Source organism: Penicillium macrosclerotiorum, assembly GCF_028827735.1.
Source record: "Penicillium macrosclerotiorum strain IBT 26536 chromosome Unknown utg000002l_segment0_segment0, whole genome shotgun sequence".
NCBI classification, from domain to species: domain Eukaryota; kingdom Fungi; phylum Ascomycota; class Eurotiomycetes; order Eurotiales; family Aspergillaceae; genus Penicillium; species Penicillium macrosclerotiorum.
The window spans coordinates 3,788,821-3,804,608 of record NW_026643082.1 but is presented as its reverse complement, the minus strand read 5'-3'; the positions used below and the strand labels follow the sequence as shown (position 1 = coordinate 3,804,608).

The 15,788-nt window shown below is 49.3% G+C and overlaps 6 protein-coding genes across 6 annotated transcripts; all 6 read right to left on the bottom strand.

Moving 5' to 3' along the window:
• Positions 1-626: 626 nt before the first annotated feature.
• Positions 627-2,263, bottom strand: N7462_002511 (uncharacterized protein; the record flags this gene model as incomplete). Its single annotated transcript, XM_057074237.1, has 5 exons — positions 627-1,043; positions 1,111-1,499; positions 1,563-1,754; positions 1,808-2,069; positions 2,120-2,263. 5 exons carry the CDS (start codon positions 2,261-2,263, stop codon positions 627-629), a joined length of 1,404 nt encoding a protein of 467 aa, XP_056937878.1.
• A 1,346-nt stretch (positions 2,264-3,609) lies between these two features.
• N7462_002510 (SIP1 domain-containing protein) lies at positions 3,610-5,017 on the bottom strand (the record flags this gene model as incomplete). Its single annotated transcript, XM_057074236.1, has 2 exons — positions 3,610-4,678; positions 4,794-5,017. The coding sequence occupies 2 exons, from the start codon at positions 5,015-5,017 to the stop codon at positions 3,610-3,612; spliced, it is 1,293 nt and encodes a 430-aa protein (XP_056937877.1).
• Positions 5,018-6,421: 1,404 nt separating this feature from the next.
• dps1 (putative aspartyl-tRNA synthetase Dps1) lies at positions 6,422-8,149 on the bottom strand (the record flags this gene model as incomplete). The annotated part of the gene is made up of 2 exons (XM_057074235.1): positions 6,422-7,099; positions 7,160-8,149. 2 exons carry the CDS (start codon positions 8,147-8,149, stop codon positions 6,422-6,424), a joined length of 1,668 nt encoding a protein of 555 aa, XP_056937876.1.
• A 397-nt stretch (positions 8,150-8,546) lies between these two features.
• On the bottom strand, positions 8,547-9,877 carry N7462_002508 (putative HAD superfamily hydrolase; the record flags this gene model as incomplete). Its single annotated transcript, XM_057074234.1, has 3 exons — positions 8,547-9,321; positions 9,381-9,683; positions 9,750-9,877. 3 exons carry the CDS (start codon positions 9,875-9,877, stop codon positions 8,547-8,549), a joined length of 1,206 nt encoding a protein of 401 aa, XP_056937875.1.
• A 342-nt stretch (positions 9,878-10,219) lies between these two features.
• Positions 10,220-10,843, bottom strand: N7462_002507 (F-box domain protein; the record flags this gene model as incomplete). Its single annotated transcript, XM_057074233.1, has 1 exon — positions 10,220-10,843. The coding sequence occupies one exon, from the start codon at positions 10,841-10,843 to the stop codon at positions 10,220-10,222; it is 624 nt and encodes a 207-aa protein (XP_056937874.1).
• A 1,701-nt stretch (positions 10,844-12,544) lies between these two features.
• N7462_002506 (coatomer subunit gamma) lies at positions 12,545-15,498 on the bottom strand (the record flags this gene model as incomplete). The annotated part of the gene is made up of 4 exons (XM_057074232.1): positions 12,545-12,777; positions 12,840-13,655; positions 13,710-15,335; positions 15,423-15,498. 4 exons carry the CDS (start codon positions 15,496-15,498, stop codon positions 12,545-12,547), a joined length of 2,751 nt encoding a protein of 916 aa, XP_056937873.1.
• Positions 15,499-15,788: the final 290 nt, after the last annotated feature.

Below are 15,788 nucleotides of genomic sequence, written 5' to 3'. Positions count from 1 at the left end.
GAGAGGCTGCCTCATGTCAGTCCTTTCATACGCCAAGACCTTCAATTAAAAACATCACGATTTCTGATGCCTAAACAATTTTGCCATAGTTCAATTATAAAATCTTTCTACATTCAAATTATCTTTCTGGCTTCACAAAAAGTTGCCCTTGGAGATGTTGAATACGCAATCAGCTGATGTGACTCTTGCTAAACCCCGCTATATAGGTACGGAACGAGTCACATGCCACTTCGGCAAATCTATTGGCTTTGATTGCAATATTTTCTCGTCATTTGCGGCGACAGTGAAAAGAATTCAAAAATTGAAGCTTCAAACTCAGATTACTTCAGCAAAATAGCGTATTGCAACGCTCTTTTACTGTTGGGTTACATGGCGAAAGCGTTCCAAAATTTAAGGAACAAAAACATGGCAATACCTGCAATTTTTGGATTTGCAGTAGACTCTAATGTAGGCGGAAACTAGTCTCTCATGTTGTAGGCAGACAGACTCGGTTCAACAAACACTCCGCTACCAACACCATTAAATTGCCTTTGTGTCGGCATTCAAGAAGAGTACTTGAATTGATGCTTCATGTATCCCACGTCTTCTCTCTGGCAACCTAGAGCTTGTGCAATCTATCACAAATTCTAGGTATCATTATTGGCGCAAGACCACGGTGAAGATCCCCCCGATTCCTTGTAAGAATTATTGATACTCACAATGGAGCCATATGTTCCCCCAGCTGCTAAAAAGGAGCCAGTCAGAATCATGAACACGCTCCAAGCCACTTTCAAGCACCATCCCAGAGATTTATCCCGTTTGCCTGACTCCCAGTTATCATATAACCACATGCAACCCATAGGCTGAAAGCATAATGAGGTGGCTAAAAGAGCACCGACAAGGGATACAAGGTCACTGAAAACTGGAATGCTGCTGGCGATGATATATGCGACCAGGCACACAGAGAAGGTAGATCCAAGCCATGTTATCCAATGAATTGGAGTTTGTCTTGTGAGGTGCTGAGAGTTTCGAAGAGTACGAACGAAAATATGCTTGGCCGGTAACTTCCATCGAGGTTAGAGGTTGAGAGTCGTGTTTGTATAAATTAAAGCCAGCAAAATAAGGACTCACATGGAGAAGTAAAATTGCAGAGACACACAATCCAGGTAGAGCAATACCATAACTGATCTTCTTGATTACTGGACCTGCTGAGCCAAGAGCTGGTGATGCAACATGGGATCCGCAGTAATAGTATACGACTGTTCCAGCCACAATATAGATAATAGTGACAGTGACCTGGCAGATTGTCAGTGCTCGAGTGTAAAGTCGCGGGTCACGCATTTCAGCAATGATGTTGAAGAACGCCGGGGTTCCAGCGTAAGTCAAGGAGATAGTGGAGATAGCAGTCATTGCGTCAACAAAACTTGGATTGCCGAATAATTTGTAATCAGATTCCAATATGACATCTGAGGTTGATGGAGGATGGCCTTGTATACCAACACCAACAGTAACAATAGAGACTAACAATGAGTCAACAATGAGTCAAAAGAGAGAGAGCAGGACCGAAAATATAGCGGACCTACCTGCAACAATAATGCATCCTACACCTAGCCAGGCAAGCCAGCTTATACGGGCAAGTGTTTGTATACTCGAAAACATGAACGCAATAATGGCAGCGACAGCAACAAAAACAGCTGTGCAGACCGAATGTGAAGTGAGTGCGTTGAATGCAATTGATATGCTTAGCATAGCAGAGCCAGAGACAAAAATCCAGTCTTATAATGCATTAGAGAAAGCGACTGGAATTTGTGGGACGTTGGATACTCACATAAAGTATAGGCAGCACCTAGCACCTCAAACCCCACGCGCCCAAAGAGCATTCTTCCCACATCATCAATGCCGTAGATGCTAGGATGTCGCAATTTGAAGACTCCTACCATCCAGTTCGACCAAGTTGTCATTCCAGCAATCACCAAAAGTAGAATAATCCCTGGCACTATCCCGAGGGTGTTGAAAACCTTAGGGATTGAAAGAAGGCCCAGGCCAATCTGGGTTTTCATCATCAAAGCAGTTGTTCCAAGCCAGCCCACCTAAGTCAGGTCAACTTTGTCCGATTTTGGGGAGCGTTTCGAGCACTAACGCTACGATAGTTGGTATTCCCTTCCTGTACGTCTCCAAACACATCATGTTCCTTGAAATTGTCGCTGTCGAGAATTTCGCCAGCTTGTGATTGCATTGGGATGATGCTCTCAGCATCAAGACCAGGAATGATATTTTTCTTCATGGTGGGCTATGTGCCGACAATATAATTCAAAAAATTGGGTGTGCCAGTTCTAGGTATTTTCGATGGAAATCGGATACATCAAGGTGATTTAAGCTAGCCAGCCCCAGAGCAATCCCCATGCATTCCGTGTGGAGGCGACCCTCTTTAGAGACTTGGAATGCGGGGTAGCAAATAGGAAAGCAATACTTTCCGGGGGGAAAGGGCATGATTAACGTCCTGGGGTTAATCTATCAAGCAGGGCCATGGATGTGTTGGCACACGGACTCTATCTGAAGTGAATAAGGCGGCCTAGCGTGGGGCCTTGGTCTATTCTCCTCAGAAGTAGCAAGTCATTCCGGATTCTTGATAAGACCTTACCAGAAGCCCCCTATGCTCGATATTGAATTTCACACGATATGCCACTCCTATCTGAATCTTATCGGCTTTTCTTAGCCATTGCGAGTAAAACATAAGGGTTGAATGTACCAGGTGGCCGAGATTGGACCCCATCCAGTATCTTTTAGGCTACGGGTTACTCTATTCGCTAAATAAGTCAGTTAAAGATAAACCCGTTTTTTTAAATTAGAGGATAGGTTGTCAGTGGTGAAAGGTGAGATGCAAAGCTGAATATAAAACCTAGGTTTAGTCATGAATTGCAATGAATCTAACAAGTGCGCTACGCGTGGAAGCAGGCGCTCCTACTAATCTGCTCCGAAACGAGGAATAGAGTTGGTTTATACACGTAAGTCCTTGTTCTTGTGGGGTGGCTTGGTTGTTGTGGAGTAATCTAGTCAAACTAGAGTTCATCTAGTATTGAATTCGCCGGGTACGGGCCAATTCTGCACTATCGTCGCATACTGAGCGGCTTTTAGGAAGCTTCAACAAGCAAGCGTTTCCGAAACCTACGTGAACTCAGTATGATTTCACTGCCAGTCATCTTCGCCAATTTCTGTTGTGTTGTATCGCGCTATAATTGACCATTTCCATTGACTTCCGACAATATGTCCAAATAACAAGGGTTCATAAGGATTTACTCCAATCTTGAACAAGTTATTGATTATTTTGGTTCAATATAGCCCTCTATTTTTTCGTACGGGCATTTAAGATGATAGCTTATTATTCCACTCGTTGTTGCTTGATGAAACCGTTTCCTTATAATGCTGAACATCAGGGAAGAGTGAAATACCCTGTATCGACCTTGCATTGCAACAGCGCCAATCTCGGCCGCCCAGCCCCTGGTTCAATTATTCAATATTGTAAAAAAGCAATGTGCGGATGGCTGAACCAACTGTCTCAAGATAGGCTTATCATAGTCGTATCCTTGGATTAAGAGATAATCATATGAAGAGTACAATTGGGGGTATCATTTACGTCTGAAATACAATCTCGCTAGTCCAGACCTCCCGCGCATCCAGAAGATCTCGTTGTCCGAAGAACTCGCCCACGATAGTGATTATCATATCCAGTAGGGCGCGTGCCTGCTGCCCTGTGTTCTCCTCATCTTCGTCGTCTCCGTTCACATCAGCGGCTCCTTCAAGTGCATCACCACTCTCTGGGTGGCTCTCTGGCATCGCAACGTCAGATTCCTCGGCAGTAGCGGTCACTTCGGTCCTATCCTGCAATTGGTTTCGCAGTCGTAACTTTGCAGCCTCCAACTCTGCGGAGAAGTCCACAGCATCAGGCATCTCAGAGTCTTGCTGGACCGCCGTTTCATGGATCAGTTCCTCTCCCGGGCTTTCGTTTTCGGCCTCATCCTCTTCCGCATCCGAATCAGATGCCTCGCCCTCCTCTCTCGATTGTTTCTTCTCCTTCTCCGATATCTTTTGTAGGATTTTCGCAGCCCGCTTGCCCAAGTTGCGCACTTCTCCCACCTGATCCGTCGCCAGCTCCCCAACATCCCGACATTTCCCAAGTAATCCCCAGGCCCATGCACCTGTGCGTCGTACACAGACAGTGTTCCCACTCCGCACGTTCTCAGATAATTCGCGCGCGAGAACACTCAACACCCGCAACACACTATCCAAGTCCATGCAGGCCAACTGAACCATTTGTGGGTCGACTTCGAGCAGCAGACGCCGCCACTCTTTGCGCGCTCTGTTGCTTTGGCGTGGAAGACTAATGGGGTGTGCGTCGTCTAGAGCGGCGATCGCGGTTGCAGGAGGTGTGCATCGAAGGGTCGAGCGGAGAAGGAGAAATCGATGTCGGAGAAGATTGTAATATGAAATTTGTGCGTCGGGGAACCGATTGTCGACCGCGGCGACAGGCTGCTGGTCGGTTTGGACAGGAGCGATGTAAGCTTCATCTTCGAAGAACCCAACCGGAAACTTTCGAAGCTCTAAGGCAACCTCTGCAGTATCCTTCTGCAAATCTGGCTTGTCTGTAGCTGGTATGGGGGTTGGAATGACAAAGAGCGAAGGTAAAGAGCTCGCTTCGGATCTAAATTCAATCGAGCAAGGTCAGAGTCTGAGACTTCAATTCACACTAGGGACTAGGAGGGGCTCGGGCAATATTAAGTAGATGAGGAACATCAGCCAAAAGATATCAAGCTTACCGGACCATGCGCAAGTATTCCAACCCATCGTCAGCGGGCCCGTAAAACAGCTCGTCGCCGCCATCGTCTAGCCCCGGAAACGCGCTTTTCTGGCCGTAGATGGGGTTATTTCGGGGCCGCTCTTGGGGTGTCACGTGGGGCTGTCCATCACTCTCGTCGTCATTTGAGACACGGAGTCGCTTAGGAGATGGATCAGGCATGGAGCTTTTCCGCTTGTCGGGCATCGCGGGCGGACGTGGATGAGAAAAAGTTGGGGGAAGCTTGGGATCGACTTATCGACATGATCGACGATAAGCGGCTTATCGATAGACTTGATATCACCGACATCCGACCAAGAAAATGCCGCTAAACGGAGTGAGAAATAACAGAGCAAAGACAGCAGTGTTGATCTTTTTGTACATGATGCCAAAAGCGGTCCAAGAAGAAGCTTCTACAGCCTCAACTCCAGTCAATTGCAGCTACATGTCGCGAGCAGGGAGCAATTTTGCCTAGTAAACAACCTTCTCTTCAGCTATTTGTTGACAATTGACGCGAGCAAGGAACATATTCATATTAGCAGAAATGAGCACTTGTTTTCTCGCGCAATTTCCAAATCAAAAACTTTCTATCTACCAGTAGCGTGTGGAAACATGCGATTGGGACCTGAGGGTCTGATCTCGAGGAGGGAAAGAGAGAAAATAGACGCATCTTAACAGTGAGGAGATTCAGTTGCAAGAAATTGGTTGGTGGGAGTATAGTAATTCAGTGAACGCATCATAGGAGATTCAGAAGAGTATATTTACTAGTGATCTGATGAACGAATTAGTCACATTGGCAATATATTTCATGAAAGTTGCAAAACGTTCGCCGACAAGAGCTGATCATTTTGCACTGATCAAATCATTTATGCAGAATGGGAATTACCCACATCACGGAACGGTGTCGGCATCGTAATGAACTGGGTGCGAGGCAGGAGATCGGAATAGCCTCATGGTTGCAGTTGCCGTGGGCATCGCTTGCCAGAGTGAGGTGGGCCGAAGCCGCACGGCCCACTCAATGCATGGCCCGCTCAACGGCGGCCCGCACCCGTACCTCAATTAGCGGGGCGACGGTAGCCGGTGTGTTCTCCGAAAAGCTTCCTGTTAATAATTGTACGAAAAATCACATATCATTGTAAAAAGTCCGATGGAAATATAGAGTGGTCATCTAGCCAATGCATTTTTGAATTTGAAACTTTCTCTCAGATTGAAGCACAGTTAGACAGATAAAATAGCTCCACAAGATGGTGACATGGTTCGAACTCGAGGATAGTGGAACGTGGACGGACATTTGGAACAGATGAATACCACGAAAAAAAAGCCCCTGAGGGACAGTCGATGGGTGAGGCCTCAATTCTTTTTTGAAATTTGTCAATATATACCCCAAAAAGGGGAATTGCTAATGAGGCTTGAACCCATTTACGTGTTTTCAAGCGTCGACCTGTACACAACTTCGATACCAAAGGGCGCCTCCCTCCTAGGCAGCGCTCTTACTTTTAGGGGGGTGGGGGAATAAAAATTAAAAAAAAAAAATTCAAGCAAAGGCCGTCCATTCAATGCATTCTTTGACTTTTGTTTGTTCTAAGCTCTATCTACACAGCGAGATGATGATCATGGCCGCAGGCGCTGGGGGTCACGCGGGAACAGCGACGCCAAGCGCACGTTGGGCAGACCCAAGAAGAACATCACAATACGGTTCATACCCAGGCCACCACCAGCGTGAGGGGGACATCCCTGACGGAAGGCATTCAGATAGTCCTCAAAGCCCTCCTGGGTGGGATCCAGACCCTTGGAGCGCATCGATTCCTCCAGCTCCTTAAGGTCGTTGATACGCTGAGCACCAGACATGATCTCCTCACCACGCATGAAGAAGTCGTAGGAGTTGGAGAATCGGCTGTCCTTGGGGTCGGCCTTGGTGTAGAAGGGACGCACCGCCATAGGGAACTTGTCCAGCACGTAGAAGTCAGTGTCATACTTTTCACGGATGATTTGGCCCAGCTGCTTCTCCATGGCAGTGGTGAAGTCGTTCTCGAAGCGCTCCTGCTCCGACATGTCAACACCAGCCTCCTTCAGCAGCGCGACACCGTCCATGTAGTTTAGACGCAAAGCTTTGCCGTCCTTGGGCAGCTTGAAGTCTCCGGCCTTGGGGTAGGACTTCTGGATAATGGCGATCTGGGCGGCATAGCGCTCCTTAAGCTGACTGAGAATGAAGACGAGCAGGTCCTCAGCGAAATCGAGGACTTCGTGGTAGTGGTTCTGGAAAGTCTTCTCGAAATCGAGACCGGCGAACTACGATTGTGTTAGTGAGCAACTCGTCGAAGTATCTCTCGGCAAGGCAGTCAGTCATACCTCGGTCAAATGGCGGTGGGTGTTGCTGTCCTCCGCACGGAAAACAGGCGCGATTTCGAACACGTTCTCCATATCACCAGCAATACACATCTGCTTGTACAGCTGAGGGCTTTGAGCCAGGTAGGCATTGCGCTTGAAGTACTTGACTTCGAAGACATTGCTACCACCCTCAGTGGCGGCACCAACTAGCTTAGGGGTGAAGATCCATCGGGAACCGCTCTTGATCATGTACTCAGAGAACAATTGGGCAACACCGCTAGAAATCCAGGTGATAGCCTGGCTGGTCTCGGTCTGTAGGTCCAGAACCCGGTTGTCAAGGCGAGTCTTGAGAGTGACGATGGGAGCGCCCTCAGCATCAACCTGACCCTCCTCAGCCTCGGTGGGAGGCGGGCGCTCAGCATCCTTGACCTGCATGGGCAGCATCTGAGCGGCCTCTGAGATCATATACACCTTGCGGATGTGCAGCTCCAGGTGGCTGATTGTCGCGGACGAGATCGGAATCTCGGGCTTCTTCACAATACCGGTAACTTGAACAATAGAGTTGACGTTCAATCCACCAGTATACTTGATCATTTGGCGTGAGATAGGCTCGGCGGCAGCGATGACGGCCTGGACCTTCTGTCCCTGCTGGCGCAGCATCAGGAACGCCAATTTGGCGCTCTGCACACGGGCATTGTCAACACGCGCAACAACGGTAATCTCCTTCTCATAGAATTCCTCCGAAAGCTCGCTGAATCGGGTGGCAGAGATGACGTCCTCGGTCTCGGGGATCTGGCCATACAGGCCCTTGGCTGTGTCGTTAGCATCTGCAGCAGCGGCCTGAGCCTTCTCCTGAGCCGCACGAGCAGCAGCCTTCTCGGCCTTAGCCTTCTCCTTGGCCGCCTTCTTCAGCGCATTCTTGCTGGCACTCTTCGACTCTCCGTCCGCGGGCGCGGCGGCCGGGTTGGTCTCCTCGGGCTTGGGACGGGTGGGTAGTTCAGAATCCGCCATGATGCTGTTAAGAAGCTGGTTAGGAAGATAAGACCCTTCAATGCTATGAAGATTGATTCTCACCTTAATGATGCTCTGGAATGCGGAAAGCTCTTTGCGGTTGACACTTGACTCACCCCGCCGTAAAAACTGCCCTAAGCCCTAGGAGGGGAACATGTCACATGATACCGCGTCATAGTAATCTTTCTGCCTCAGGAACTGTTATGAAATAAACAAGACAGGAATAGCTCACTTAGCAAGGATCGTAATAAAATGCAATTGGATTTGCTATGGAAGTTGTCAAGTAGTTGTTAAACATAGAATTGACACGTAGAATATAGACAAAATGAATTTACATCATACTCATGCTTCTATTGACAGCAATGTCTACCTGTACATGACCATGTGGCCTGCTTTATCATAAAGACCATTTCGAAGTCTTCAACGCCCACTGCACGGCCTTCTGAACATCATCCGTGATAGTCTTGGGGGCCCAAGCGGGTTCTCCGCCCGGATATACACCTGTTCGAACCAAAATGGAGTGCCAACTGCTACCAATATCACTACGGTAGGAATTTGCACCTCTAATATCCGATTCAGGATTATCTCCGACCATGTAGACCCGCTGCAATGGTGGGAGATCTCCCGCACCGCCAAATTTCTTTGCACGATTCCGGAGTAGTTGTCGCTCGGCAAACTCATATGTCGGTTGATAAGGCTTGCCAATCACGGTCTTAATAAGCTCAATCCCTTTGCTGGAGCCGCCGGTACTTGCGGCCCAGACACCTTCGAGGGCCTCACGGAAGCCACCCTGACCGAGACGGGGCAACGGGTACGCGGCGGCCCACCACAGATCCGGGTTAGAGAAATAAAGATGAGGCTGGCCGTCTTGCTGGTAACCGTGGTTAGGCAGGTCAACGCGACCGTTCTTCTGTGACAATGTGCCCACATGTCCTTCCGATGAAAGCAGAAGATCCATAATCACTTGTGTATCAAGAGCCCAGTCTCGAGGATCATTGAACACAAAAATGGCATCAATCTTGAGACCATTTGTGGGGTCAGTCGGGTCAACAGGTTTGGGAAGGGGCCTGGCGAAGGTCTTGTAGTAGTCGGAGAAGTTCTTCGAGAAGGGCCAGACAGACGGATTGGCCATGAAAATATCTCCCGGGGTCACGACATTCTTAAATCCGTATCTAGGGTTTCTCATTAGCAAACCCAGAAGCTTAGATGCGGGGGCAAATGTTCCACATACTGTTCCGCCACACGGCGGCAACCATCACCATCGCCTCCGGCCACCAAAACACACTTGTTCTCCAGCGAACTTGCTTCATTTTTCCCCTTGACAAGCTCTGCAAATGGCGAGTGACTCTGGACAATATCCGATGCATCCAATGGTATCTTCAGCTTTTCACTAATCTCTGCCACGCGATCCGTCTCGTGTTTACCGCCGCCATTGGTGAGAAGAATGAACGGAATTCCTTGCTCTATCAGGAGAGCTAACGAGTCCGCAGCACCAGGAATAGGTTTGGAAGCTCGTAGAAGGACTCCATCGATGCTGTCGTCAACCGTTAGATCCGGAGCAAAAGGGTTCGGCTCTGCGCATACATTGTATATCACTCACTCAAAGGCAAAGGCGAAGTTCGGTATTCGGGCGAAGCTATCACTCTGAAGAGCTCGGCGACCAATGTCATGTCGAATAGACGCGCGCTGGAGGAGGCTCAGCGAGCGCCATAGTGTTTGAGGTCTCATTGGGTAGTTCTGTTGTGACGAACGAGGAGAGCTCGAAAGGGGCGGGGAGGAAGGTGACGGGTGATATCATCTCCGAAAGATCGCCGCTTATAAATACCACTTTCGGACCAAAGCGGATTCCGTTGCCAGAACAGCATCATCCTCAACAAGTTTACCTATTGCATCATGATAGAAGATTAGCCTAATACTAGACTTCTGTTCTGTGCTACGAAATTAGATAATGCAAGGAATTTTCGATGAGGATTTTAGTTCTGCATTGAGCATACAATAAACGCTAAAAGTGTATCATGAATTCAGAATTCGAAAAGGACAGGAACATATTGCTTGAAGAATGCCCAGCGATCAAATAATGTAGAGCCCAATGTCACCTCCTTCGAGAGCCCGGAGACCCTCGGCCAACATCTCCTCGTCATCAGGGATGTGGGACCAGATCTCATCTTCAAGCTCTTTAACACGCTGGCGAAATATCCGCATTGTGTTCTGGGTAAGTCCTAAAGCCCAGACGTTGGAAAAAATAGTTCTCAGTTGACCAAGTATATCTGTTACATCCGATTCGTCTTCCTCGAGTTCCACGTGTTGCTCAAGCTCTAAGACCTTCAGCGGCACGGAATTCCAATGTGGGAGATCCTCGTGCGCCATATTAAGGAAGATATCGATCGGTATCCGTAGGTATACCAAATTTGGCAACTCATAAAGAATATTCAATCCACTGTCATCCGCAAGCATCCCAGGTTTGTTAATAAGGAACGTGAGACGTCTTATTTGTGAAAAAAGTACCGGATGGGACAGAGCAATCCTAAGGGCTGAAAGATCGAGACTCGCGTATCCGAGAAAAATTAATTGGTCAATTGCAGGTGGCCATTCGAATGTTTTCACGACAGCCGAGTCCAGAGTTCCGCCCAGCGTCATAGAATGAAGTCGGCATGGCCATTTCCCGGCTGAACTATCGGTGAGGCAAAGATCCATAGAGGATGGCAAAGATAGTTCTTGGAGATGTGTCAAACCACTGACTGCCTTTTTCAAATTTTTGAATTCAAATGGTTCCCCCGCGACTAGACTCAGATCCAGAATCTGGAGTTGTTGGCATCTGGAGATCGATGCCAGGCTGTTGACTCTATTGGAGAGGTGAGCAAGAGCTTATCGTCGTGACGATATATTCAAATTGGACAGAGCTTACGCAAAGGATACTCTCGGGGCCACGAATTTCTGCAATGACTTCCTGGTCCGGCTCAGCAGCCGTGATAGTTGGCTGGGGGAGCTTTGATGAACTAAAAGTCCCAGGTCGAGAATCTGCACAAATGAGCCCAGGTCATGTTGGCTCTTCTTTGCCTTGGTTGGTGGGCAGACTGTGTTGATGAAATGAATAAACCTTGAGCCCGCGAAGAGTTGGGGATCACGGTACAGGTAGGCAAGCCCAGCCGAGTACCATGAACGGCCGACGAGGCAGAAGTTGTGTAAATTTGTCTGCCGGTCGCAGTAGTATTGAGCCCTGTTATGTTCAACATAATAAAGGTGGCCTGCTATGAGGATCAAGATTTCCACCGGCAGATGCATGCTTTATGACATCAATCTGATCGAAAGTTGTTGTCCCACTTGGGCCCCGCCTGCGCGGGGTTAATAGCAAGATGGTTGCGGAATGGGAGAGGAACGGGGGCGGCGATCACAGAGATGGAGATCAAAAGAGCTCATCATGGTAGCACTGGCCGTTTTAGGTGTGGAATTTGAAAGTTGAGAATTGACGGTTCGACAAGCCGAATCGGAGAAAATGCGGGCGTTGCGGGCGCGGGGCGGGGCGGAAGTCGGTCAGGGCGAGAAACAACCACGAATCGGACAAATCATAATCATGATGGCCCGAAAGCTATCAGGAAACCAGGAAGCTTGAAATTTGAGAATTTTCCGACTGAGCAGATCGAAGACTTTCATCTCGATCTTCAAGATTCCGTTCAGTGCGCAGCGCCTGTTTAGCAGCCATTCGGAGGCGTTTCATGCAGAGCCCTCCAAAGGACCCGAAGTTGATGGAGAGTAAATGACTGAGAACGGTTGGGTACAAGACGGTATTGAGAAGCTCGAGTTCAATAAACAGAGTAATCAGGGCTTCAGGCTTCATCCGCAGCCCCAGAATATTTATTTGATAATATACCAATCACATCTTTACGAGAAGACCCAAATTGTGATACAGAAAAATTTCATTGGATTTTGACTCGGACCTAGGTTCTGATTTATTTAAATATGAAGACGGCCGGGATATTAGGAGCCTCATCGGATGAGCAAAACTCCCCCCGAATCAGGCAGTGCGAAAAATGTGATCATAGTGCCTTCCATGTGTACCATCGATCTATTGAACACCTGAACGAATTGCAGAAAATGGAAGCAAGCACAGAAAAAAGAGGGAAGAAAAGAAATTTGATAAACTGGCTCGACAGCAGACAGACAGACCAAGTCCTCCAAGTTTTTGTAGCAGTCATCATGGGACTCGTCATAACCAGCAAAATGAAAACACGTAGAAGTCGCCCTGAAGCTTAAGAACAATGGCACCAATTCAATCGGAGTGAACATCAACAACGGGGTGGAAGAGTAGAGGTGTGTGCGCAAGAGAGGAATCAAGAAGAATCCTCATGTCTACTACAATTTGATATCAAAAAGAAAGGAAAGATAGGTTAAAAGACATTAATTGACAGATGCAATCACCGCAGCAGCAACGCCCTCCTCTTCTGCCCGCACCGTGATCTTGGTCGTAACACCGGTCTTGCTGGAGTATGCCATCTTGATGAGGGAGGCGACACGGCCGCCAGACACAGTCTTGCCGAAGAGCTTGAGAGTGTGGGTGCTGTTGTTGAGGGCAACGTCAGTGCCCTCCAGGGGCTGGAGAGACAGGGCGGAGATCAGTTGCTCCGTGGCATCTGGAGATTCGTCAGTATCTGGACAGTATGACCATATGGAAATCGAGGAATTGAATACATACCGGCAATGCCCTTCATGTTGCTTAGTTGCAGAGTCTCGCTCTCTTCCTCGCCGTTGGCACCAGTCTGCTCCCAGACATGGTCGAAGCTGCCGGCAAACGTCGGGATCACATAATCGCTTCCAGTAAGCTCAAGGTCCTCCACTTGGTACTCATCCTCATAGCCTTCATCTTCTGGCTCGCCAGTCGTGGGGTCAATCTCCTTGCTAGTGAACTTAAGATTGTTGGTAAAGGAGGTAACAGGAACGCTGTGCTCTCCGCCGAGCTTCTTGAAAGCCACATAGACGACGCCGGGCTCGTTGGGCGAGAGCTTGGGAGCCGGGATGATGAAGTCATCCTCCAAGAGATCATCCTCGGACGGTGTTGCGATGACAGTCACATTCTCGAGGACAGTATCGGGGAGGGTGTTCTTGATATCATATTGCACAACGATGTTCTCCTTGAAGATGTGCTTCACGGCAGTGACAACATACTCAGTCTCGCTCTCAGAGAGTTCGACAGGCATGGACGACTTCAGCAAGGCACCGTACTCCTTGATGTCCGGGTGCTGGATGAGCTGCTCGGCATACTTCTGGGTCGCGGCAGCGGTGGCAGCCTCGGCAACGCCGTTGGATTTGCCCTTCGGAGGACCGGTAGACGGGGCCTTGAGAGTGGGTGTGGCAGTGGTGAGCTTCTTAGTCCGCTCCTCGGCCAAGGCCTGCTCGTGGGAGACAACGGGCACGGTAGAAACGTCAAAGGCGGCGGCAAATGTCTGCTTGTCATTTGATGTCACGTACATGACAAGTTGGTGCTCGAAGGTGGAAAGCGAGTACATGGAGTCTGAAAATTTGTGAGTAAAAAGTAGTCTTGCGAGGGCTCATATAGATGTCTTACCGTTCTTGATGAATGCACTAGCGATCTCATCCTCGGCCCCCATAAGACGCAAGTTAAGCGCAGCACGATCACGGACCTCGTCATCCGTATCATCGAGACAGCGGGTGAGAAGGACTTGTACACTAGACTTGACCTCAGGATCCTTCTGGCCAACACCAAACTTGGCAAGAGCAGTGACCGCAGCAGCGCGCACAATGGCGTTCTCCAGGACAACCCGGTTGTAGATGTACCGGATGTACTTGGTAGGAGACGAAGTCTTGGGACCCTCAGCACCCAACAAGTGCAGAATGCGGACTGAGAGCTTGGTAAACTCGCAATCCTCGATGAACTCGCAAAGATGAGCAAGAGCATCTTCCTTGCTTTCGGGCACAAACTTAATAAGGTCGAACATGCTCTCAACAACACTTCGCTTGAACTCATATCCGCCCTCATCACGCAAAATGCCGCTCAGGAAAGTCAGCATACCAGCCTGCTTGCTGGGGAACTTGAGACACAATGTGCGGATGGCCTCAACAATGGTGACTTTGAACTCGTCGGTGATATCGGCCATGAAGCCCGAAATCTGCTTCATCAGACGGTCGACGCTAGCTTCGTTACCCGTCTTGAGCAAAGTAGTGATGGCGAATGTGGCAATGGAACGATTTGAGTTGGAAATGAGAGACTCGATATCGGGGTTGCACACGTTGACAACATGGGGCTTGAAGGACGCGAAGTTGTGAAGGATACGAATAGCGGTGAATTTAGTGATGGATCGTGGAGAGGACAGGAACAGCTGGAGAACGTGAACGGCCTGGGACGCCTCGGCATCGGTAACATCGCGCATGTCGCAAATCGCCTTCGCAGCCTCGAAGTTGACCATTTCGTGCTTGTGACGGAGCCAGCCATCCAGCATCTGCATCATAGGTTTCCGGAGACCTGAGTCCTCTTCCGCCAGCTTGGCAGCGAGACGCACCAGTAGCACCAAGGCCGCTGGGCTCTTGACCACACCGGCGGCGCCATATTGTTGAACCATCTTCACCAGCGCCATACGGTCGTGCGAGCGCATCTGATACAGAAGACCGATTGCGTGGTACTGGTTCATGAAGTTCGACTGCGAGATGGCATGAGCCTGCGAGCCAGACGAGAAGCCAAGGAAACCGGTCGATGACTTTGATGAGGAAGCCGCCTCCTGGGTTTCGCTCTGCCACCTCCGCACGACGTCGCGCGCAATGGGAAGCAGGTGATAGGAAGAGACCAAAGCCGCAGATGAGACGGAAGGAGTCTTGTCCACAATGGCAGTTTTGATCAGGCGTTCGATACCCTGGACTGTCGAGGCATCGATGATGCGGCAAAGAGCTCGAATAGCATTAGCCCGGTACAGCACATCACTTCCGACCGCGGTGTCCTTCATAATGATGCTAGTCGACATGATCACATCCTCCGCAGTATTAGCCAGCTCCTTCAAAATGAGATACACCATCTGTCGCAATGAGGGGTCCTTGTTCTGGAACAGCTTCGAGATGCCGAAGAAGAGAGTGGTGGCTTCGTTCGTAGGGAACTGCTCCCCGGTGAAGATGAGGACCGCAATCTTGGTCAGGAGGGTACGACATGTCCGCGGTGAGATTGGAGAAGAATTAAATAGTCGAGCTAAACCAGTATGGCTTTGTCAATTCTGTGCAATGGGGAGATGTTGTGATGGCCGCATGGCCAGGGGGGAAACGGCGGGCTGCCTACCATCTTGGAAAACCGAGGTCCGATCAAGCTTGATCATGACCTGGTCCGCGTCTTCATCTTTTTTCATGTAACTCATTTTGCCCAGGTGCTGGGATTGCACCAGCGGAGTGTGCTCGCGATCTCCTTGAGTTCGGGGTGGGTTTCAATTTGGGGGGTGTGGAGGAGGGAGGACAGAGTAGCAGTAGCGGAGAGGGCGGTGTAGACAGGCTACTGCATTCGCATAGTCAACCCTCAAGCGAATGACAAAAGTGCGACGAGGAGGGAAGAGAACCGGAGAAGATGTGGTGATGAATCTCGACCTCGAGCTCCCACTGTTTATGGAGTTAAGTGAAGGTGGCCTTCCGTGTGTTTGGCAGCCACTCCAGT